The sequence below is a fragment of the Schistocerca cancellata genome, chromosome 5 (assembly GCF_023864275.1).
Source record: "Schistocerca cancellata isolate TAMUIC-IGC-003103 chromosome 5, iqSchCanc2.1, whole genome shotgun sequence".
Classification (NCBI taxonomy): Eukaryota; Metazoa; Arthropoda; class Insecta; order Orthoptera; family Acrididae; genus Schistocerca; species Schistocerca cancellata.
This window is the reverse complement of record NC_064630.1, coordinates 432,411,519-432,435,271: the sequence shown is the minus strand read 5'-3', so window position 1 is coordinate 432,435,271 and position 23,753 is coordinate 432,411,519. Positions and strand designations below refer to the sequence as shown.

The 23,753-nt window shown below is 41.5% G+C and overlaps 1 protein-coding gene across 1 annotated transcript in view; it reads right to left on the bottom strand.

Moving 5' to 3' along the window:
* Window positions 1-23,753, bottom strand: part of LOC126188588 (synaptotagmin-5) — a 207,431-nt gene that overhangs the window by 30,041 nt on the left and 153,637 nt on the right. Inside the window, exons 6-7 of the mRNA XM_049930190.1 lie at window positions 19,864-19,984; window positions 1,668-1,867 (exon numbers count right to left, since the gene is read on the bottom strand). Coding sequence (XP_049786147.1) covers window positions 1,668-1,867; window positions 19,864-19,984 — 321 coding nt within the window. The remainder of the gene's footprint in view (window positions 1-1,667; window positions 1,868-19,863; window positions 19,985-23,753) is intronic.

The window sequence follows — 23,753 nt, the reverse complement described above, 5'->3', positions numbered from 1 at the left end:
TCAATCGGAATAGACTAGACATAATTAAGTGCAAACACTTCCATCCGGTGTGCAGGGTGTATGAGACAGGCGAAATACCCTGAGACTTCAAGGAGAACGTAATAATTCGAATTCCAAAGCAGCAGATGTTGACAGGTGTGACTATTACCGAACTATAAGTTTAATAACTCATGGCTGCAAAATAGCACCACCAATTCTCTATAGAAGAATAGAAAAACTAGTAGAAGCCGACCTCAGGGAAGATCAGTTCGGATTCCGAAGAAATGCAGGAACACGCGAGGCAATACTGATCCTACGACTTATCTTAGGAGACAGGTTAAAGAAAGGCAAACCTAGGTTTATAGCGTTTGTAGATTTAGAGAAAACTTTCGGCAATCTTGACTGCAGTTTCCTTTTTAAATTTCGGAAGTATCGTGGTTAAAATACAGGGAGCAAAACGTTATTTACAATTTGTGCAGAAACCAGACGGCAGTTATAAGAGTCAAGGGGCAGGAGGGGAAGTAGTAGTTGAGAAGGAAGTGAGACAGAGCTGTAGCCTATCACCGATGTTATTCAATCTGAGTAGGAATTAAAGTTCAGGTAGCAGAAATAAAAAAACTTTGTGTTTTGCCGATGAGATTGTAATTCTATCGGAGACAGTAAAGGACCTGTAAGAGCAGTTGAACGGAATTGACAGTGTCTTGAAAAGAGGATTTAAGATGAAAATCAACAAAAACAAAATAAGGGTAAAGAAATGTAGTCGAATTAAATCAGGCGATGCTGAGGGAATTAGATTAGGAAATGAGACACTTAAAGTAGTAAAGGAGTTTTGCTATTTGGGGAGCAAAATAACTGATGATGGTCGAAGTAGAGAGGATATAAAATGTAGACTGGCAATGGCAAGAAAAGCGTTTCTGAAGAAGAAAAATTTGTTAACATCGAATGTAGATTTAAGTGTTAGGAAGTCTTTTCTGAAATTATTTGTATGGAGTGTAGCCATGTGTGGAGGGGAAACATTGACGATAAAAAGTTTAGATAAGAAGAGAATAGAAGCTTTTGAAATGTGATGCTACAGAAGAATGCTGAAGAAGAGGAGGGTAACTAATGAGAAGGTACTAAATGGAAGTGGGGAGAAAAGGAATTTGTCGCGCTACCTGACTAGAACAAGGGGTTAGTTGATAGGACACATTTTGAGACATCAAGGCTCAAATGGTTCAAATTGCTCTGAACACTAAGGGACTTAACATCTGAAGTCATTAGTCCCCTAGAACTTCGAACTGCTTAAATCTAACTAACCTAAGGACATCACACACATCCATGCCCGAGGCAGGATTCGAACCTGCGACCGAAGCGGTCGTACCGTTCCAGACTGAAGCGCCTAGAACGGCTCGGCCACACCGGCCGGCAGACATCAACGAATCACCAATTTAGTACTGGAGGGAAGTGTGAGGGGTAAGAATTGTAGAGGGAGACCAAGAGATGAATACAGAAGCAGATTTGAAAGATGGAAATTGCAGAAGTTATTTGGACACGAAGAGGCTTGCACAGGACAGAGTAATATGGAGAGTTGTATCAGACGAGCCTTCGGGCTGAAGCCCACAACAACAACGATTATGGGTAGGTTAAAAGTAGTAAAGCAGCTGTTGATTGAGGACACTACAATCGCTTAAGCTGCGGCCACTCTATACCTTGGCGTCCTGGTCGGCGCAGGGCCCGAGCTGCCTCCAGAGGGTGAGCCTCTCGGAGAGGTCGATCTGCGCCAGCGGCAGCTGCACGCCGCCGATGCTGTGGTGGCGCGAGTACGCGTCGAAGTCATACAGAAGTACCTCCAGCGTGCGCCGCGGCAGTGCTGCCGGCGACACCTCGAACACGAAGTCCTCGTCGAACACTGCAACACCACGGTCGCGCGTCAGCCCTCTCGCCTAACCGTGGCGTTAGTTTCAGTCTGTACTCCTTCCTCGTCTTCTTTCTACCTCGGCTTTTGTACAGATTGTGAAAGTATCGCTAGGAGCCTGTTTTCGAAAATGAATATTCGCGAACTAATATAACGCTGGTCACTGAAACAGCAATGAAAGCGGCATGCAACAAACATCAGATTGGCATGAAAAGTGAAACTCTCGATGATCATCTGGAATAGTGCAGAAACGCGGCTCTTTGCTGAACACTGTGCAGCGCCATTCATCAGTAGTCCACGCTTCCCTTTCTCGGCACCACTCCAAATGCAACCGTTTATGAGTTAACGGCTGCCTACGCATCGGACGGTAATATCATAGTGCGGCTGCTGCTAGGCTCCGACCAATGGCACAGGATGACACAGAATGTTACAGAGAATCCATTACTTCTTCTCGGATGGCAGGCACAGATGTGCAAGAGTTACTTACGATGCGCTCAGTGCTCAATACGGCGATCCTCCCTTGTAGTGGTTAGACGATGTCGACCGGAACTTTGCCGAGTGTGCCTACTCTCGTGTGCCTGCCAGCCTGTGGATGGTTTTTTCCATCTCCCTCGGCGAATGCGGGTTGGTTCCCCTTATTCTGCCTCCGTTACAATGTGTCGGTGATTGCTGCGCAAACACCATTTCCACGTACGCGTACACCATAGTATTTCTACCACACAAACATTGGGGGTTACACTCGTCCCGTATGAGACGTCCCCGGGAAGGGGGGCAACTGGGGTCCAAACCGCACAGCAACCCCCAGGTTCGGTGTGGGGCGACGGTGGGGTGGGTGAACTTCAAAAATGGTTCAAATGGCTCTGAGCACTATGGGACTTAACATCTATGGTCATCAGTCCCCTAGAACTTAGAACTACTTAAACCTAACTAACCTAAGGACATCACACAACACCCAGTCATCACGAGGCAGAGAAAATCCCCGATCCCGCCGGGAATCGAACCCGGGAACCCGGGCGCGGGAAGCGAGAACGCTACCGCACGACCACGAGCTGCGGACGGTGGGCGAACTGCTGTGGCCTGTGGTGGGATTGTGAACCACTGAGGGCTACGGCGGGACGAAGCCTCTCCGTCGTTTCTAGGTCCTCGGTTTGATACATGCCTACCCTCATGTTGCCATGCAGCTCAACATCGGGCCACTGTCACATCCGAAAGCCCCTCAAATCTGGATATTGCACCGTTTGACGAGCTGGCCAAATGGAGACCCACAATGAGGCCATTTCAACCCCTGTCACGTGGTGATCGTTATCAAGGGGCACAGGAAAACGGGCAACAGCACTTGGCATATACGGCAGTTATGCATTCAAGGACTGGCACTACCCAACGTTGCTTGATTTTGGTGATCTGACGAGAACCGGTATATTCAACGAGGCGACGCAGTTGGCGACATCGTGCTGCGATGCAGTCACTGTGCCACAACATTGGCGACGTTCGCCAGGTGTCGTTAACTGCACACAAAGCTTACAGGACAAATATTAATAACAGTTATGATAGCTGCGAAAAACAATAATGTGTGGCATGTGTATTATCAGGAATAGCAACCAATAATTAAAACGGCTATATGGGGTAATAAAATTGTGTAGAAACATATGCATTTAGCATATTAAAAAAAAGAAAAATCTAGTTGTAGTGTAACGAACATTTTAGAGTACAAGTGACAACATAAGGGCACCATTTTGCATAAAATAACTGCGTAGTATATAAAAATTGTCAGCAAGGAGGATATAATTGTGTAAAACAACAAACAGTACTGCCCTCTATGAGAAGAGGATAATTAACAACGACTGTGTTTAACTTGCGAAGCCACCTGTCTACGTCCCTCATGACCCGAAAAATGTGAAAGTGAACGTCCTGTGCTTGTGGACAGTAATCAGATAAGGAAATCGACAGTTTTAGCTTCTTACCATTTAGAGGAAAAATGAAAAATATGCGTTACGAACAAATTCACTCTGTTCACTAATAATTTTTTAGGTACTGTCTTCCTGTTTTTATAAACCTTTAATTCCTCGAATAAACTGAACAAACGATCCTTCGGTGCAACATGTAGAGAACGGAAATTGCTCTCGATATCATAAACGCAGTTGGCGGGCTTTGCCAAATGCATCCCGATGGTAGTATTATTCTCTTACTGCATATGTTCCCCTGAAACAGTATGCTGAAAAGGTGGGTCTCTACCTATTTTCTAGTATTGATCACAGTCGCCGCAATTTATTTTGTACATACCGGAATTAGGACACTATTCATAACTGTTGTTACATTTTTTAAAATTTGGTGATGCAAGCTGTGCGTGCAGTTCAGACACTTGGTCACTGTTGCTAAGTGCGCTGGTGTTTGATGTTGTGACTGCTCCGCAATATGTTGTTGACAGCGGTGTTTCCACTTCTAGGGATTTCGCCCTTTTTTAGGGTGAAACATATTATATTTTGTGTGGTTCAGGGCTGTTTTATTTTGACAGGAATTTAGGGAAATTTAGTGAGAAGTCGAACTTGAAGTGGTAACCTTATTATTTATGGTAGGGGTCACTACACTTATTGCTTTATGGCAAAGAGTATTCTCTCAAACCCTTATTGTGTGCAATCCGTCTAAATTAGCTTACTATATTAGCTCTTCTATTCCAGTTGTTAAGGGCGACATCGGAATTTAGTCATATTATACTTACAGTAATCGCATGAAAAGTCGACTGATTACAATGGCTGTGTAACAGGGTAATCCACAAGAAGCACGAAAACTGGAGACAGTCTGCAGCAGACGTGTTTTGCCATTTCAATTTTTTGGTGACAAAAAGCACCATGCAAAAAGCAGACGATGAATGGAGTCATCAAGCTCTTATCGACGTCAAGAATTTTGGGGTTGAAGGTGAAGAAGAAATAAAAAAATTGGGAGCTGAAATTTATTGGTATAAGGCACTAAGCTTGAAAGATGATCGTGACCATTTTATTTACGAAAATCTCGAAATGGTCATTTCATTTTTACTAGCAGTTCCACCTTCAAATGCTGAGGTAGGAACATTATTCAGTGTTCTCAAACATGTAAAAACAGATAAGGCAAATAGACTTGACAACGGAACCCTTAACGAGTAACTTAAAACAGAAATGGGAATCCTAGAAAACAATTGCTCAGTTTTAGAGTCCGATAGTGACACGTTAAATGCATCGAAAAGGTGTAGTGCTTCAGCTTCTGATCCTGTAAATCTATAGAAGTTTTGTATATTATATTATAGATATTTTATGTTATTAAAAAGTGAAACAATGTGTTGTACTTTATTATAATTAAATGTCCTAAATCTACAGATTTGAAAGATTTTGTAGGGTATTTAAGGGAAAATTCCGATAGAATCTAGGATAAAACCAAAATCGTTACCGGTAGTGGAAACCTGGTTGACAGTCCCATCAGTCGGTAGTTTGTGTATGAAGTCTTAACACGCTGGATATCATATTTGTTTTTTTTTTTTTATTTCTGGCCATACTGGATGTATTCCACATTTGGCTGAAACTGACGTCGCTATGTTGGCCGAATTGTTTTATTTTTATGAACTATCTTACCTATTGATATTCAGGTATGTTTATCTAGCCCATGTTCAATATCTGCACAAGTATAACAGCACTGTCTGGTAAAATGTCACCATGTGTAGTTTATATTGCACATTTATTTGCATTAATATTTTTCCTTTACAAAAGAAATCTTAAGGTGGCCACTACAGACCGAAATCGATAATAAACTGATGTATGTCTGTAGTCAAACACTGGGATTGAAGAGCATTAAAATAAACTTTCCTTTAATGGCTACTTCAATTCACGATGTCGCACCTCCTAATATGTTTTTCTCTTTCTTGAAAATAATTTACTTTCGCTTAAATTGTGTTTGCCTGAAGTGAAAAATATGAGCTATAAACATTTAAATATTCCGTGAGGGAATAGGAACGATTCATGTATCGATATGTAGTAACTAGAATCGAAACAATGAATTCTCGGAAATGACCAACAGACTGATTATCAATGTGGATTTCAACTTGCGGCTCTCGACGCTGTTTTAAGGCATAATGAGACAGAGCCGCGTTTGTAACAGTGCACTCGGCACTCAGAACTACGACGAATAAACAGTGAACTTGAAGTGCAAGCAGTCCATTGAGGGCGGTAAACATCACACATACAGCGCGAAGTATTTTCACTCGTTATCGACGCCTGCAGCTACTTTCATTATTAAGGAAGTTGTAAATATCCTTTGTTAATTTGTATACTGTTACGTCAAAAACATTGTCATTTCAAGATGGCAATTACTGCAGCTGCAGTTACAAATATTTATACAGTTGTAGCAGCACTGTTTCAGAATCGCAAACTTGGGAGAACGATACACCATTTACAACAGGTAAGTGTTTTCGAATGTTTGTACTTTTATTGCTATTTACATGGATTTGTGAATGAAAAAAAGCAGAACACATATATTTGGGTAAGCAGAAGATTGTATTCCATGTCTTACGTGTAAAACGCTAAATGTTACATAGAGACAGTGCAATGTTATTTCTTTATCGTAATAATCAACTATAAAATTTTACATTATTATGAAAGTGAACAATGCATATACATTGCTATTTACATGGATTTGTGAATGAAAAAAAGCAGAACACATATATTTGGGTAAGCAGAAGATTGTATTCCATGTCTTACGTGTAAAACGCTAAATGTTACATAGAGACAGTGCAATGTTATTTCTTTATCGTAATAATCAACTATAAAATTTTACATTATTATGAAAGTGAACAATGCATACACATTTCTTTGTAACGTCTTTTTCTGAGTCTACATGTTTACAGAATTCACATGTGTATATGATAGCCACATGGCGTTTGCAGACGAAATTGCGGCAAGAATCACATTTGATTTTAGATTTTATGTTTTTAGCGCATCCGCAGTTTACACATGGACCACGTTTCTTTGAAGAAGACTCTCCAACTTTTGCTACTCCTGCTTCTTTGTAATTTCGAAGGAAAGCTGAAATGTCAGATGGTAGAGATGGAATCTTAGCTCTCTGTAGCAGATGTGGTTTCATTAGGGTATATGACAAGCTTTTCAGGAATATCCTTCTTGGGATTTTAGGATGCGTAGAGTATGCGTGATAGATTATTTGGGCATTGATACCTGCAATGCCCATCAGCGGAAAAAAAAATTGCCAAAGGCCATCTTCTCGGACACTTGATCAACAGTGTCAACTCCTCCTTTTGTGGCATTATAGTACGTAATGATTTCAGGCTTGTTAGTTTCTTTACTGATAGCTCCAGTATCATGCATCACAGATAGGAGAATCACAGCTTTATTCTCTTTAGGTACGTAGGACACCAAAGCAATATTTTTTGGTACCCACAAATTTTGTACTCTATCTTTCTTTGGCAGGAATTATGGCGGAATCTCACGTTTATTTTTCCTCATTGTTCCAAGGCATGTGAGTTTGCTGGTCAGTAAGGAGAGTGCTAGTGCGTAACTGGTATACCGATTATCCAGTCACATTCCTACTGCTTCCTTCAATACGACTGGTAAGCCCGCTGACCACATCTGAAGGAGAATTTGAAACAGCATATGACCCTTGAGATTGCTTGTCACAATAGATCTCCAAGTTATTAGTGTAAAAAGTTTTCGCATCACAGAGCGCAAACATCTTTATTCCATATTTCGCTGGTTTATTTGGGATATATTGAATGAAGTTCCAGCGTCCTCTAAATGCTTGTAACTTTTCATCCACGGTTACGAATTCGCTCGCGCTGTAACTGTTTTTGCAGTTTCCAATGAACTCGTCAAGAATTTTTCTAATAGCGGCTAACTTGTCCGTTTCTTGTCTCGCTTGTCATGTTCTTTTATCATCAAATCTGAGATACCATAATAGGAACAGAAAACGCTTGGAGCTCATCACAGCTCTAAGTATCTGCATGCCTCATCCATTAGTCGTCTAAAGTTCATTCACATTTGTATGGTTAGCCTTCTTCGTTCATAAGATGTAGATCAATTCAAACAACGCCATTATTTCATCTCTCGTCGTGTCTTTGGCATCGTTTTATTTCACATAATTTACACTAGTCTTTTTATATTGAATATACATGTTACATTATACATTTGGCAACGTCATCGATCATGTCAATGCTGATTATTTTAGTGAATGCAGTTATATCATCCCTGACATCTCTGGCTACGGCTTTAGGTCCGGGAAGTATGTTGACAGTGTTATTACTTTTTGTCTTTGTTGCGGCTGTCCTGCAGGATTTCTTCCACTTACACTTTTTGTCCCTTCCAATAGAATGCTTGTCATTTGAAACAGATTCGACATCACTTTCTTCGGCTTCAGAGGAGCATTCTTACTCACTTGTTGAATCATGGTCACTCGGTCACGCTGTGTGATCACTTCTTCTTCGTCCTCATCTTCACAACCATCAAACTCGAAACTTGATACCAGAAAATCTGAATCCTCATTGAGTAGTCACTCAATCTCGGCGTCATTAAGGCATCTTTTAGTTCTACAAAAGCAAAAATAATTACAAAATATGTAAAACAATTAAGCACTATAACGTTAAGGATTTGTACAGTACATAAAACGAAAAAAAAATTACTGGTATCTGGAAATCAGCAGGCGCGCGGCGCACTTTGTGCGCCAACCACGTACAGGCGGAAGAAATATGAAATAACTCCACTTGTAACAATCACAGATAGAAACGATTGTTCACAGCAGAAGTCAAGACAACAATGAAGGACTAAAGGAGAGAGAACACAGTGGTACCAGTGTATTATATTTCATAGAGATTTTTTAAGGAGTGGCCCACTCTGTGCGCCTGCGCACCCGCTGAATATTAGTGTTAGAGTCGTCATTGTGTTGCTGACGTCACGTATCTTACATTGCCAGATCTTCTGTTTTTATTAATGCGAAGTTATTTCTGATGAGGAAATTAGTTCTGTGGTTGGATATCATTTCATAATCAATATTATGTGCACTACTTTATTCACTCGAAATCAAAATTAAAATCCATCCTTATTTCACTAGTTAAAATTATTTTAAAAAACAGAAGTGACTAAACATGAACCGTTTTTCATACAAAGCACCACAAACTCATGTGTTTATTATTCTTGTCAGGACTTTTATTTCTTTTTATTTCCATTTGTTATAGATTTTTGTACTACTACAGTATCATGGTATTTTTACTTTCTGCTGAAGATGTAAATATTTATACAGTGTTTGTGTATATTACTTCTGTTTTTTTTTTATTTTTTTATTATGTTGATACTGAAACGTGTGCAACGTTACGCAGTATTTTTCTAAAATATAAGCGGTCTATAGTGGCCGCTATTAGGTCACTCTACTAGCGTCAGTCAGAATGTAATAAGCAAGTTTCCGTTGCTAGAATGTTAAGACAGCGCAGAATGCTTGAATTTAACAGCTGCATGATCACATAGGAGTTGCTAAGGTTTGGGGTCTCTGATACTTCAACACTCCCGAAAGGGAAAGTAAAAATGTAACTTCCGTCGTCAACTAGATCATTAGGGACGGGACACAGACTCGGATTAGGGACGGTTGGGGAACATGATCGGTCGTGTCCTTTCCATAGGAATCATCCTGGCATTTGCCTTAAGCGATTACGCAACACTTGAATGTGAATGGCTGAAATGAGGTCTGACAGCCGTCCTCCCGAATGCTGTTCCAATATGTTACCATTGCGCCACCTCGCATTTTTACAGTGGTGCAAAGTCAGTAAGTGACCTGGTGAGCTTTTTCCTCTGATTACTAATGGTTGTTTCAGTTCAAGTGCGAGTAATGTTCGTAAATTGTGATAGCGGTATTTTTAATTTGGTAGTGTATATTTTATTTTACGTAATTGGCGATCGTAGGAGATCTTACAGTGGTTCCTTTGGTAATGAATCAAGTTTCTGCTCCATTCTAAGGTAAAACGCTGACAATTTCTTTTTGGAAAGGAGCCCTTGTGGCGGCGACAATATTTTCGTTCTGAGTGGTATCACTGGGAGAGTATTCGCTGCTGTATGTGGCCGGCCAGGGTGGCCGAGCGGTTCTAGGCGCTACAGTCTGGAATCGCCCGACCGCTACATTTCCAGGTTCAAATCCTGCCTCGGGCATGGATGTGTGTGACGTTCTTAGGTTAGTTAGGTTTAAGTAGTTCTAAGTTCTAGAGGACTGATGACCTCAGAGGTTAAGTCCCATAGTGCTCAGAGCCATTTGAACCATTTGCTGTATGTGGATTTCGTATTGTTTTTAATTGCTGCAGTTTGTTTTCACCCACCGTGTCACATTTGGATACAATTTCAACCTAACAACTCATGCCGTTGCTTGATGTGCAAGGAGGAGCCCAATAAAGTTATGCAACGCATTTTTTTCTGAGAGTAAATTACTTTTATTCAGGATTCCAATCCACCAAGTCCCCCCCCCCCCCCCACTCTTTTGGCTACATAACCCTATTTTTCAACATTGTCTCCAGTCAGTGCGACTGCTATACGTCACCTTACTGGGGGGCCTGTATGTCCACATGGCACCACCCTACTGGTCGACAGAGCTAACGTCTTGCTCCCCCCCCGGACACACACACTCGAGCGTTTGAGATAAGACGTCAAAAATTAAAAAAATCGATTTTTCAAAAATGTTCATTTTTATAACGTGCATCCTTCTGAAGAGTTGTTCTTGTTGTTGTTGTGGTCTTCAGTCCAGAGACTGGTTTGATGCAGCTCTCCATACTACTCTATCGTGTGCAAGTTTCTTCATCTCCCAGTACCTGTTGCAACCTACATCCTTCTGATTCTGTTTAGTGTATCCATCCCTTGGTCTCCATCTACGATTTCTACCCTCCACGCTGCCTTCCAATACTAAATTGGAGATCCCTTGATGCTTCAGAATATGTCCTACCAACCGCTCCCTTCTTCTAGTCAATTCTGAAGAGTATGATGTATAAAACATGCATGTTTTAGGAAATGTGAATTGTTTTTTTAGTTTAGACAGAAGGGGCCAAACAGCGAGGTCATCGGTCCCAGCGGATTGGGGAAGGTTGGGGAAGGAAATCGGCCGTGTTCTTTAAAAGGAACCATCAAGGCATTTGCCTGAAGCGATTTAGGGAATCACAGGAAACCTAAATCACGAAGACCGAACGCGGATTTGAACCGTAGTCCTCCCGAATGCGAGTCGAGTGTGCTAACCACTGCGGCACCTCGCGTTGTCGAGGAAATGTAAGACATATTATTTGGTCTTAAGTGTGCGAAAGTGCACTGCCACGCCTCTTCACACAGCATTATTCTATCGCACGTTACTGTATTACTCTCTGTGGAATCGAAATTCAGGACAGTGGAAATTAAAATGTCCTGTGGTACTTCTCCTGCTCTGTTTATTTTGTGTGACATAATATTAAATATAGGATACATAAAACCAGTAAAGACAAGAGACAATCAAGCAAGAGAGTACACATCTCTTAGTCCTTTGGTCCCACTATTTTTTTCTCTCTGATCTTGCTACAGCTTTACGCGGCGTGCTTTCCTTTCTGCGAAAGAATCTTTTAAAAAATGGCTCTGAGCACTATGGGACTTAACTTCTGAGGTCATCAGTCCCTTAGAACTACTTAAACCTAACTAACCTAAGGACATCACACACATCCATGCCTGAGGCAGGATTCGAACATGCGACCGTAGCGGTCGCACGGTTCCAGACTGTAGCGCCTAGAACCGGCGGAAGAATCTCTTACCTCAACGAAGTTCGTCAAACGTTTTGCTACATGAAAAATCAAAATGTCGTTGTGTAATACCGAAAAAGCTCCAGTTCAGTTCACTAGCCCTTCCACAATCATAGGTTCAGTTACTCCGCGTTTATTTTCCGTTATTAAGTGTTCGTAAAACGCGTTTTCCGCGCTATTCCGAGAATAGAAGTTAAGCGGCTGTTAACCGAGGACTGTACAACTGGTAGTGTAGCGATGTGGCATGAAATTTTCTGTCAAAATTTCATTTTTTTAGATACACTGAGCAGATAATATGTAATCTGTTATTCCTGTTAGTCGTTTGTTTCCACTCTGGTAATCTGAATCTATGGATTTCGCAAATAATTATAACAACGCTGGTCATTTGCACACGCAATCAACCACGTAGAGAAACAGCGATTGGCATTCACCCGCAAACAGCGATTGATATTTACCTGCAAACAGCAATTGGCATTCACCGGTTCCGGTTTATTCGGCTCAGCCCGCGTAGTCTCGTCTCCTTTTGTCCATGGGAAAGTTTTTTATTTCTAAATGCGACGAGGATTCCCCTGGCAGAGACATCACCTACATTATGCACGCATTCAGAAATTAACTTACGGTACGTTCAAAACTCAACTTAGAATGTACTCAAAAATTTCAAAAACCAACTGAGATGCGTTTCAAAATCGTAGTAATAATCGATAGACCAACGTACGATGGATGCTAGGCGCTTTGCGAGATAAGGTTTTTTTCTTCAAGAATATGAGTTTGGCACCCCTTGAAATCGTCTGGTGCAGCCTGCCGGTAGGTTTGCTCGGCAACTTTGTTGCGATGATGACAGACGCCTCGCCCAATGACTCACCTTGGTTTCGTCCACTGAGCCTCCGTAAATATTCTGCAAGCGCCTACAGTTATCTACACTGCTCCGGTTTTCCGTCAAAAGGAACTCAACGACAGCTCTGTGCTTGGAACCTTCCGTTACAGACGCCATTTTGAAGGATACGTATAGCGCCGTCACCTATCGGAACTTCATGAAACTATAGGGGCTTAAGCGGGAATATGTATCGAAATCGAAACAATCAGTTGCTGGAACAGAGAAAAGCTACGTCGAGAGACATCGGGAACATGGTAACTGCAATTACTTTCTCTGTATTTGACAGCACATGTCCGAATTAGCTGTCTGTTGTGCACTGTTTACTGCACACGTTATGGAGCATGTGTGTAAGTGTGCAGTCAGTGATAATTTAACTATTTAGTATTTTTCTGATTGCGACTGGTCAAAGTAGTTCTCTTACGAAGTGTTTTATATTCGGTGAAAATTGGAAACGGTGTGCACAGTCTTTGTAAACTAACACAATTTGTTAACGACGACTGCACTCACATTGACTTACGAAGAACCAGTGGCACGTTGAAAAAATTAACTGTGCTAAACAATCATTATTATTGCCGACCAGACGTCACTGTGGGAAGACATCACCTCATCTGGCACAGTGAACTTTTTCAGAACGTTTAAAATGATTGGCAAGTCCTTCCAGGGCAACATGCTCTGAAACAACTTCCCTAATACGTGTAGATCTCCAGTGACTGAATGTTAGTGTACGCTTGCTCGTTGTTTCCACCAATTTCACTTTTCACCAAATACAAATTTTCGGAACATTTTATTATCACAGAGACTAACTCAGAAGAGTGATTAATAAAACTTTGCCATTCTCTAGACACGACATTGCAAATTTTCGGGTAAAATATATCATTTTTATTGAACATACAAGGCCATACATTCTCGTACTCTTAACAACTACACAAACGAGGATCATTTCAAAAGTCCTGCCTACTGCTCTTGCGCGACCGTTGATGTGGCGTGATCAACTGGAAATTCACGTCAGTTGTGAGCGAGACTTTAGGCGGACGGTTGTATATGACTTGGTGCTGGTTCGCGTGTTATGTCGTGAGAAAATCAGTTTTTAAATAGAAGCTGAAACTGAGTCAGGTGCGACCAGCGTTCATACATCGAAATCGAACCCATACGTGGAAAGAATCTAACAACAATGTACAACGCTTTGAGAGAGGTGTGCGGGAGTAGTGTAGTTGATCGTAGCACAGTAACAGCGTGGTCTGCTCGTTTCCGTGAAGGTCGGGTAAGCACTGAGGACAACCAGAGAAGTGGAAGGCCATCAACTGCAACAGATTAACCTCTCAGGTTATTGTTAATGACAAAATGGTTCAAATGGCTCTGAGCACTATGGGACTTAACAGCTGAGGTTATCAGTCCCCTAGAACTTAGAACTACTTAAACCTAACTAACCTAAGGACGACACACACATCCATACCCGAGGCAGGATTCGAACCTGCGACCCTAGCGGTCGCGTGGTTCCAGACTGAAGCGCCTAGAACCGCTCGGCCACTCCGGCCGGCTGTTAATGACATTTCGAGAGAGGATAGACGAAAAATATGCGAGGAAATGGCATATGAGACCTGAATGCCTGTCACTTCAGTTTACAGAATAACGTCTGAAAAGTTAAAGATGAGAAAAGATGCTGCCACTTGAGTTCCCCGTGATCTGAGCGAAGAGCAGGAAGCAGATCGCAAAAGAATCGCAGAAGAATTGCTTCAACGTTACCGAACAGGAGGAGAACAGTTTCTTAAGAAAACTGTTGCACTTGATGTAACCTGGATAAGTGATTTTGAGCCAGAAATGAAGTTTCAGTCATCACAGTGGAAATGTCCCGACTCTCCACGCTCGAAAAAATTCCGCTGCGAACAATCAAAGGTGGACCTGATGATGATCTCTGCGTATGACGGGAATGAAGTGAAAGCTGCAAATAGAGGGCCCAGGGGACGCCTGTAACAGACGCACACTAAAGCTGTTTCTGAAAATTTTTTTGGGCCCGGAAATTCGTCAAAGAAGGCGTGACTTGCTTACGGCTAGTGGCTTTATTTTGCTCTACCAGTGAGGAACAGGCTCGACAAACATGGATGGGAAATACTTCCCCACTCACTGTAAATTTTTGATATGAATCCACCAGACTTTGGTTTGTTTCCCAAATTGAAGAAACAACTTCATGGAAAACGTTTAGATACAATTGATGAAACTTACGATGAGGTAACTCGAGTAATCAGACAGAGGAAAACTCTCACAGGAAAGGATGGAAATTATACTGAAGGCCAGTAAAGACATTTTGTAAAATAAATGATTTTCTTCAATTCTATCTTATAGTGAGCAGAACGTTTGAAATATACCTCATAGTTTCTATCATCTTTGACTGTTATTGTAGTTGTATGGGTTCCCGACAAACTGGCGTTCCGCCACAAGCCACCATAATTGATTAACTCTGGCGTAGAGCAGACGTAGCGTCAAATGACACACCTATAATTATTTCATGCAAGCTCTTATTACTTGATGCCCACCCGAAATATGGCCATTGTCGCTGCCAGACGTGCTCTGTACACTAAATTTTGTACACTCTATACCTCTAAATCATCTGTTAATTAGATCATGTATTTTTCCTACTGTAATGTATACTCACCTTAAGTAAAATTTCTTTATCTGCTATCGTTCCTAGTGTTGCATTTTTTTAAACGGTCAGCTTTCTAATTGTAGAGACCAGTTTTCGCATCTGAATATACTGCCATCTACCCCCTGTATACAGCCTGTGGAAGAGCCGTGGGAGTACAAGTAGACAATTATTCAATCTGCTCGCAAAGGGACGTTCATATAAGCTGACATTTTTCGAGCGTATTTTAAAAAAAAGTGACAAGATAAAACTTCGGTCAATGTGGACTATTTCCGCCTGGATAAGCTCAGTGCGTTCGTTCAGGGGATGGACACATTTTGTACTAAACAGAGTGAGTGAGGTTCTCATCGATATGATTTGATAATGTCATGCGATATTTACAGAGAACCACTGACGAAAAAACGACGAAGGAAGAGATCGAAAGTAGGACGACGAAAAAATAAATAAATAAATAAAAGAGAGATAGCCATGCGTATTACCACGCCGCTTCCGGAATAGGCTATTTTCCTACGTTAAAAATATGGTTCGGACTGATGTTATTCTGATTGATTATAATATATAAATAGTATCTACGGTCAGTATTCTCACAAAAAATCTGTTACTTTTATGTAATTAAAGCTTAAAAGCATTAAATACCAACAGCTTATCGCGTGATCAAAAACGCTCTGTTATTGGCTGATGCTCTGGTGACGAGCCAGAAAGATAGATCCTTTATCATTTAGCTACAAAATAGCAGGTCAGCAACTGGAAGCAGTTAATACCATAAATTATCTGGGAGTACGCATTAGGAGTGATTTAAAATTGAATGATCATATAATGTTGATTGTCGGTAAAGCAGATGCCAGACTGAGATTCATTGGAAGAATCCTAAGGAAATGCAATCCGAAAACAAAGGAAGTAGGCTACAGTACGCTTGTTCGCCCACTGCTTGAATACTGCTCAGCAGTGTGGGATCCGTACCAGATAGGGTTGATACAAGACATAGAGAAGATCCAACGGAGAGCAGCGCGCTTCGTTACAGGATCATTTAGTAATCGCGAAAGCGTTACGGAGATGATAGATAAACTCCAGTGGAAGACTCTGCAGGAGAGACGCTCAGTAGCTCGGTACGGGCTTTTGTCAAAGTTTCGAGAACATACCTTCACCGAAGAGTCAAGCAGTATATTGCTCCCTCCTACGTATATCTTGCGAAGAGACCATGAGGATAAAATCAGAGAGATTAGAGCCCACACAGAGGCATACCGACAATCCTTCTTTCCACGAACAATACGAGACTGGAATAGAAGGGGGAACCGATAGAGGTACTGAAGGTACCCTCCGCCACACACCGTCAGGTGGCTTGCGGAGTATGGATGTAGATGTAGATGTAGACACAGGCTAACATTAAAACGAAGCTGTACACGTGTTAAGAAGCGTTATCCGAAGTTACGGGGTTTTTACGTACTTTTTCTTCAAACAGCTTAGCTATTTAGTGATGGAAAACGCAATTATAGCTAAGTAACAATAGAAAGGAGTTTTATGAATGATGGTAGTGGAAGCCTTGCGTTTATGCTCTACCCATTTATAATGGCGATATGCCCAGCGATGGACATTCTTTTCCCTGCTCGATGCAACATAAAAAAAAAAAAACGTTCAAAACTGGGGAATTGTAGACGTTCTGCAAGTAGGTCCGTGTATTATAACTAGATTGTCGACTGTCAGTCATGAGCTAGGAGTTGAAGGACAATAAAATTATTCTTCGCAAAACTTAGTGCTGATTTCCACTGTAGAAGACATTCAGCGAGGATACTGCATGTACCAGGTGTTCAGTGGCGCAACTAATAGCGCATGCGAGTGCAGAAAAAGAAGCCACATATTCGCCTAAGGATATATATTTTCAAAAGTTTTAAACGAAATACGAAAATAGCGTCAGCAAGAATTGATGTAGCAGTTGTTTCGATTGTGAGATGTGTTATATATAGCTTCACATTAGTCTTAGTCTGAGAAATGCATTTACTTTGTGACCAAACAATTAACTTTTTTGGAAAGAATTGCTAGTAGTGAAGATATCATCATACGCCCACAGTACAACGAGGTGCCGGACGATGAGGTTATACGGAGAAATTACCGAACCATCAGTTTAATAAGTCACGGCTGCAAAATACTAACGCGAATTCTTCACAGACGAATGGAAAAACTAGTAGAAGCCGACCTCAGGGAAGATTAGTTTGGATTCCATAGAAATATTGGAACACGTGAGGCAATACTGACCCTACGACTTATCTTAGAAAATAGATTAAGGAAAGGCAAACCTACGTTTCTAGCATTTGTAGACTTAGAGAAAGCTTTTGGCAATGTTGACTGGAATACTCTCTATCAAATTCTGAAGGTGGCAGGGGTAAAATACAGGGAGCGAAGGGCTATTTACAATTTGTACAGAAACCAGATGGCAGTCATAGGAGTCGAGGCACACGAAAGGGAAGCAGTGGTTGGGAAGGGAGTGAGACAGGGTTGTAGCCTATCCTCGATGTTATTCAATCTGTATATTGAGCAAGCACTGAAGGAAACAAAAGAAAAATTCGGAGTTAGTATTAAAATCCATGGAGAAGAAATAAAAACTTTGAGGTTTGCCGATGACATTGTAATTCTGTCAGAGACAGCAAAGGACTTGGAAGAGCAGTTGAACGGAATGGATAGTGTCTTGAAAGGAGGATATAAGATGAACATCAACAAAAGCAAAACGAGGATAATGGAATGTAGTCGAATTAAGTCGGGTGACGCTGAGGGAATTAGATTAGGAAATGAGACACTTAAAGTAGTAAAGGAGTTTTGCTATTTGGGGAGAAAAATAACTGATGATGGTCCAAGTAGAGAGGATATAAAATGTAGACTGGCAATGGCAAGGAAAGCGTTTCTGAAGAAGAGAAATTTGTTAACATCGAGTATAGATTTAAGTGTCAGAAAGTCGTTTCTGAAAGTATTTGTATGGAGTGTAGCCATGTATGGAAGTGAAACATGGACGATAAATAGTTTGGACATGAAGAGAATAGAAGCTTTTGAAATGTGGTGCTACAGAAGAATGCTGAAGATTAGATGGGTAGATCACATAACTAATGAGGAGGTATTGAATAGGATTGGGGAGAAGAGAAATTTGTGGCACAACTTGACTAGAAGAAGGGATCGGTTGGTAGGACATGTTCTGAGTCATCAAGGGATCAGCTCTTTAGTATTGGAGGGCAGCGTGGAGGGTAAAAATCGTAGAGGGAGACCAAGAGATGAATACACTAAGCAGATTCAGAAGGATGTAGGTCGCAGTAGTTACTTGGAGATGAGGAAGCTTGCACAGGATAGAGTAGCATGGAGAGCTGCATCAAACCAGTCTCAGGACTGAAGACCACAACAACAACAACATAAAGCGTGTACAACATGCAGGTGACACAGACGTAAGGTCTGTGATGTTTGAGAGTCTAAACTAACGTTAGCGTCTGAAGCAGACTTTACTTCATCTTCATGTAAGATGATGAAACTGCAAAAGTTTAAAGAATAAGGATCGTATCTGGACAGTACGAAGATAAAAACATTGCTTCTAATAAAGTGAAAAGTGTGTGGTCACATTTTCTAGAAAATATCTTTTTGAACGTGACTTGTATGAATAACGAATGCAAGTGTAAGTGCATGTAAACAGCAAGAAAAACACAATAATATTTTGTTTCTGATTTGTGTGGTGAATTTTTGTAATTGTGATTTGGTTTTCGTATGAGAGGACTGTCTAATCGTTTTAAAAATAAGTAAAAAAAGTTCTTTCGGGTTAGATTCGAATCAGCGATCTATGGACATCGTCTTATAAAATTCGACGGGCCACCGTTTTAACAACTGAACTACCGAATAACTGAGGTGTAATTGAGTAAGACGACAATTTTCACTAGGTGTTTAATTTCGTCGAATGACGCAACCCATCGTAGTAACAGTGGGAGAGCATATCTCGGAGGCAAGTTGATGTAACTTCACAGAGCAACACATTTTTAGTTAAGTTAGTGAACTTTTGAGTCGACGTGGTGTTAAATTTCCAGTACAGTACAACCACATTTTACGCACCTTATTCCCTGGAACACTCAGAAACAACTTTTCAGGAGCTTTTATAAATGTTTTTGTACAGTATGGTACTACACACCATTTGTAACCCATTTTTCGAAACGTAAATTCCAAAACAAGACATCAATGAGAATTAACATAATGACAGTAGAAGCAGCGAGCTACCCAGTGACGTCACATGCATCACATAACTCGATTGTAGCGTTTTAGCGGGCTTTCAAATTGTTTGAATTTCATTTCCATTTTTGTAAAAGAATATTGAAATTCAGGAGAAAAGAAGCTTGTTAGGTTCGTAAAAGGACATAATTAATAATTTAAGACAATTTCCAGAAAACAGCCAAATTCCCTATTCGGACAGTCACGCCAGCCCCGGATCGACGAGGGCCGGCGTGCGGTTAGCCTGGATGTGGTTTTTAGGCTGTTTCTCACATCTGACAAGGTGAATAGCGGGCTGGTACCCACGTCCGTCCGCAGTGACAGGATTCGCAAACTTTCAGAAAACATTCGCATACTTTCACATGGATAACACTACAGGCAGACATTTACGCTATACAGATTTCGTCCCGCGGAGGCACAGGATTGGCAACAGGAAGGGCAAGGTGTGTGCTTTGTTAATGAATGTAGCAAGTAGCAGACGCTGCACGCCGCACCTGGGTTGAGCGTCTTCTTGTGGATGCGCGTCTGCCAGACGTTCCCCCTGTCGGGCAGCAGGCGGATCTTGGCGTACGGGTCGGCGGTGCCGCTGAAGTCCCTCGCCTGAAGGTCGTGCGCCTGCACCAATAACACAAAGCCAGAGCTGACAAGGCGTAAGAAACAAAATTACACATACATTAAGAAAGCAGGAATAATACTTATATTCATTAAAAGTGTAACAGGGTGGATGAAGAGCCTATGTAGCGCTCCTCTAGTCAACACACTGCGTCTCAATTCCCAGAGACCTTACAGGAATGAAAGAAGTGGAAACTGCGAGGAATTGGTTGGTAGGTTTCTAACTGCTTGTCTCCTTATACAACAGACAATGGGGTATTTGAGAGTATGTAGCAAAATGTAACGCGCGCTTGCAATGCACGCATTGAGACTGACAGTCGTCCTTTACTGGAGTTAAATTTTTGCCGTAAAGAGTAACTTTTTTCCCTCAGTAAGAATCTAAATATTTATTTCCGATCATAATTTTCCTATTATTTTTAGAGCCGCTACCATAACCTACACAGTCCTAATGTATCATAAACAATTGAAGATATTGAAAAGTAGTGATCTGTTGTACTATAAGGGGCAATCAAATGAAAACCGAACACCCGCCACAATGGGACCGTGGAGTGGATACATTCTAATCACCACACCTGTTAAGATGTTTATCTCACTGGGAGATGAGACGATAAATTTCTGTTTCGTAGAAAGTGGTCGACGTTGAGGGATCCATAACCGTACTCACTATTTCACTTCGTCTTTTGACTGAAACTGATGTCCACGCATGTCTTTCTTCAGGTCGCCAAAGATGCGAGAATCTGACGGTGAAAGATTCGGGCTCCGGGCTGTACGGAGGATGTTGCAGTATTTCCCAGACCAAATTGCTGACGCATAGCCTTCGTCCTATTGGCAGTGTAAGGACGCGCGTTATCGTCCAACTGAGTAATTCCGTTCGACAGCGTTTCTTGGCGTTTCGACTTTATGGCCTATCGCAGTTTCTGAGAAGTGTCATCATAGCACTGCGCATTGATTGTGGTTCCATGCTCGAGGAACTCGACGAGCAGATGTCCGCTGCAGTTGAAGACGAAGGTCATCAAGACCTTACGTTGTGTAACCATCTCAAGCCTGAGGGCAAACGGCAGAACCACCAGTGAAAACATTCCACATCTTCCCCGCCAAAGAAATTAAAAGCTGTTGACACAAGTTTTGGTAAGATCATGATGACTTTCTCCCTCGACTGCAGGAGCCCTCTGCTCGTCCACTTCCACGAGCGTCGAACCACAATGAATGTGCAGCGCTGTGAAGACACTTTGCAGAAATTGCGATGCGCCACTAAGTGAAAACTGCCAGCATCCATGTTGCACGATAAGGCACGCCCCCATATTGTCAATCGGACAAAGGCTACGCTTCAGCGATTTGGTACAGCCAAAACAAAGTAAGAGCCTACGGAATATCAGACCAGCTGTGTGGCTGGATTGAAGAGTTTTTAGCTAATAGAACACAACATGTTGTTATCAATGGAGAGACGTCTACAGACGTTAAGGTAACCTCGGGCGTGCCACAGGGGAGTGTTATGGGACCATTGCTTTTCACAATATATATAACTGACCTAGTAGATAGTGTCGGAAGTTCCATGCGGCTTTTCGCGGATGATGCTGTAGTATACAGAGAAGTTGCAGCATTAGAGAATTGTAGCGAAATGCAGGAAGATCTGCAGCGGATAGGCACTTGGTGCAGGGAGTGGCAACTGACCCTAAACATAGATAAATGTAATGTATTACGATTACATAGAAAGAAGGATCCTTTATTGTATGATTATATGACAACGGAACAAACACTGGTAGCAGTTACTTCTGTAAAATATCTGGGAGTATGCGTGCGGAACGATTTGAAGTGGAATGTTCATATAAAATTAATTATTGGTAAGGCGGGTACCGGGTTGAGATTCATTGGGAGAGTCCTTAGAAAATGTAGTCCATCAACAAAGGAGGTGGCTTACAAAACACTCGTTCGACCTATACTTGAGTATTGCTCATCAGTGTGGGATCCGTACCAGACCGGGTTGACGGAGGAGAAAGAGAAGATCCAAAGAAGAGCGGCGCGTTTCGTCATTTGGTAACAGTGATAGCGTTACGGAGATGTTTAGCAAACTCAAGTGGCCGACTCTGCAAGAGAGGCGCTCTGCATTGCGGTGTAGCCTACTCGCCAGGTTTCGAGAGGGTGCTTTTCTGGATGAGGTATCGAATATATTGCTTCCCCCTACTTATATCTCCCGAGGAGATCACTTATGTAAAATTAGAGAGATTCGAGCGCGCACGGAGGCTTTCAGACAGTCGTTCTTCCCGCGAACCATACGCGACTGGAACAGAAAAGGGAGGTAATGACAGTGGCACGTAAAGTGCCCTCCCCCACATACCGTTGGGTGGCTTGCGGAGTATAAATGTAGATGTAGATGTAGATGTACCTGTTCATAACGTATTTATCCACTGAAGTATTAATCTTTGTAATTGCATTTCCTAATTTTTCTGCATTAGAAAGCCGCCACGAAGAAATATGCGTTTTTCAGTTTTTTTGGAATGACGCTTCTCGCTGAAACAATGTCAGTAAATGTACTCCAAGTGAGGTCCAACGGCGTCGACGCAGCGCAGTTCCACATCACTCCAGTGGAAACCGAAAACAAGGAATGTCGTGTGTGCCCAAAAAAAGAGTTGTTCTGTTTAGATGGAGGAACCAGTGAACCATGTATTATCATAGACTAAAACATGACAAAGGGAGGGTGTGACATAGCCGAACAGACGTGCAGCAAATACTCTTGTACCTCGTGTAACTAGAAGTTGGACAATGGCCGTATGGCTTGCTTTACTAAATATCGCTGGTATCAAGTCAAAATATTGCTTCAGTCTAATAAAGAAAACCCAAGAAAAACAAAGAGGATATTTTTGAAACAGCTGTTTCAGCAAGTTATGAAATACCACTTAGTTGCAAGACTCCACATACACGCGCTTCCAAATGATCTCAAAATATTTTTGGCGCCTTATAAATAGTAAGAACCTTGACATCTGGAAGAGCCCCTAAACGAAAAGGTCGCTGTATTATGAGAGGCAGAAAAAAAGAACGTTGTAACTACAGTTCGCTGTTGTCAGTGTAAGATGTTCGCGTGCGAAAAGCATTCTTTCATTGTCTGAACAGTGTGCATGTAACACTGTGGATAAGCTCGAGGAACAAGATCGGTAAAATTTGAGTGTACATAATAACATTAATAACACATCTAATAAATAATCCGAATATGATACGATAAGTTCTGTAGAAGTAATATGCACGCGAATTTGTTGTTAAATAAAAGGGTACTATACGTTTATTAGATTTCGTGACTACCTATTAAGAAATGAAGTCCAAACATTAAAATAAATGTTTATGTGAAAGAAGTTAATTTTTTTCAATACCAAGCATATTAAAGCAGTAATTTTTCTAAAGAACGCGATGGCTGTTGATAGAAAAACAATACGACTACTGATGTTACAAAAACTGGCGCGACCGCTCGAGGGTTAAAACCGAAGTGAGGAAATTAAGAAGTAAATTTTACTAGTCAATTTGTATCATTAGTCATATCTGGCACATATTTTGTGCTTCATTCACGATGCTACATTTTATTGACCATCTGCATAATAATAAAATGATGCAGAAAGTATTGTCGAAGTAAAATGCTTCCCTCACCGGATAGAATTGTTTTGTAATTTCCTGGTATCGGGAATTACCATTAAGGAGTACCTACCATCGTATACCGTTAACGGCATAGCCCGCCGTTTTTCGTGACGAATGCTAATTTATATGTCGTCCGCAGGACGGAGAAGCA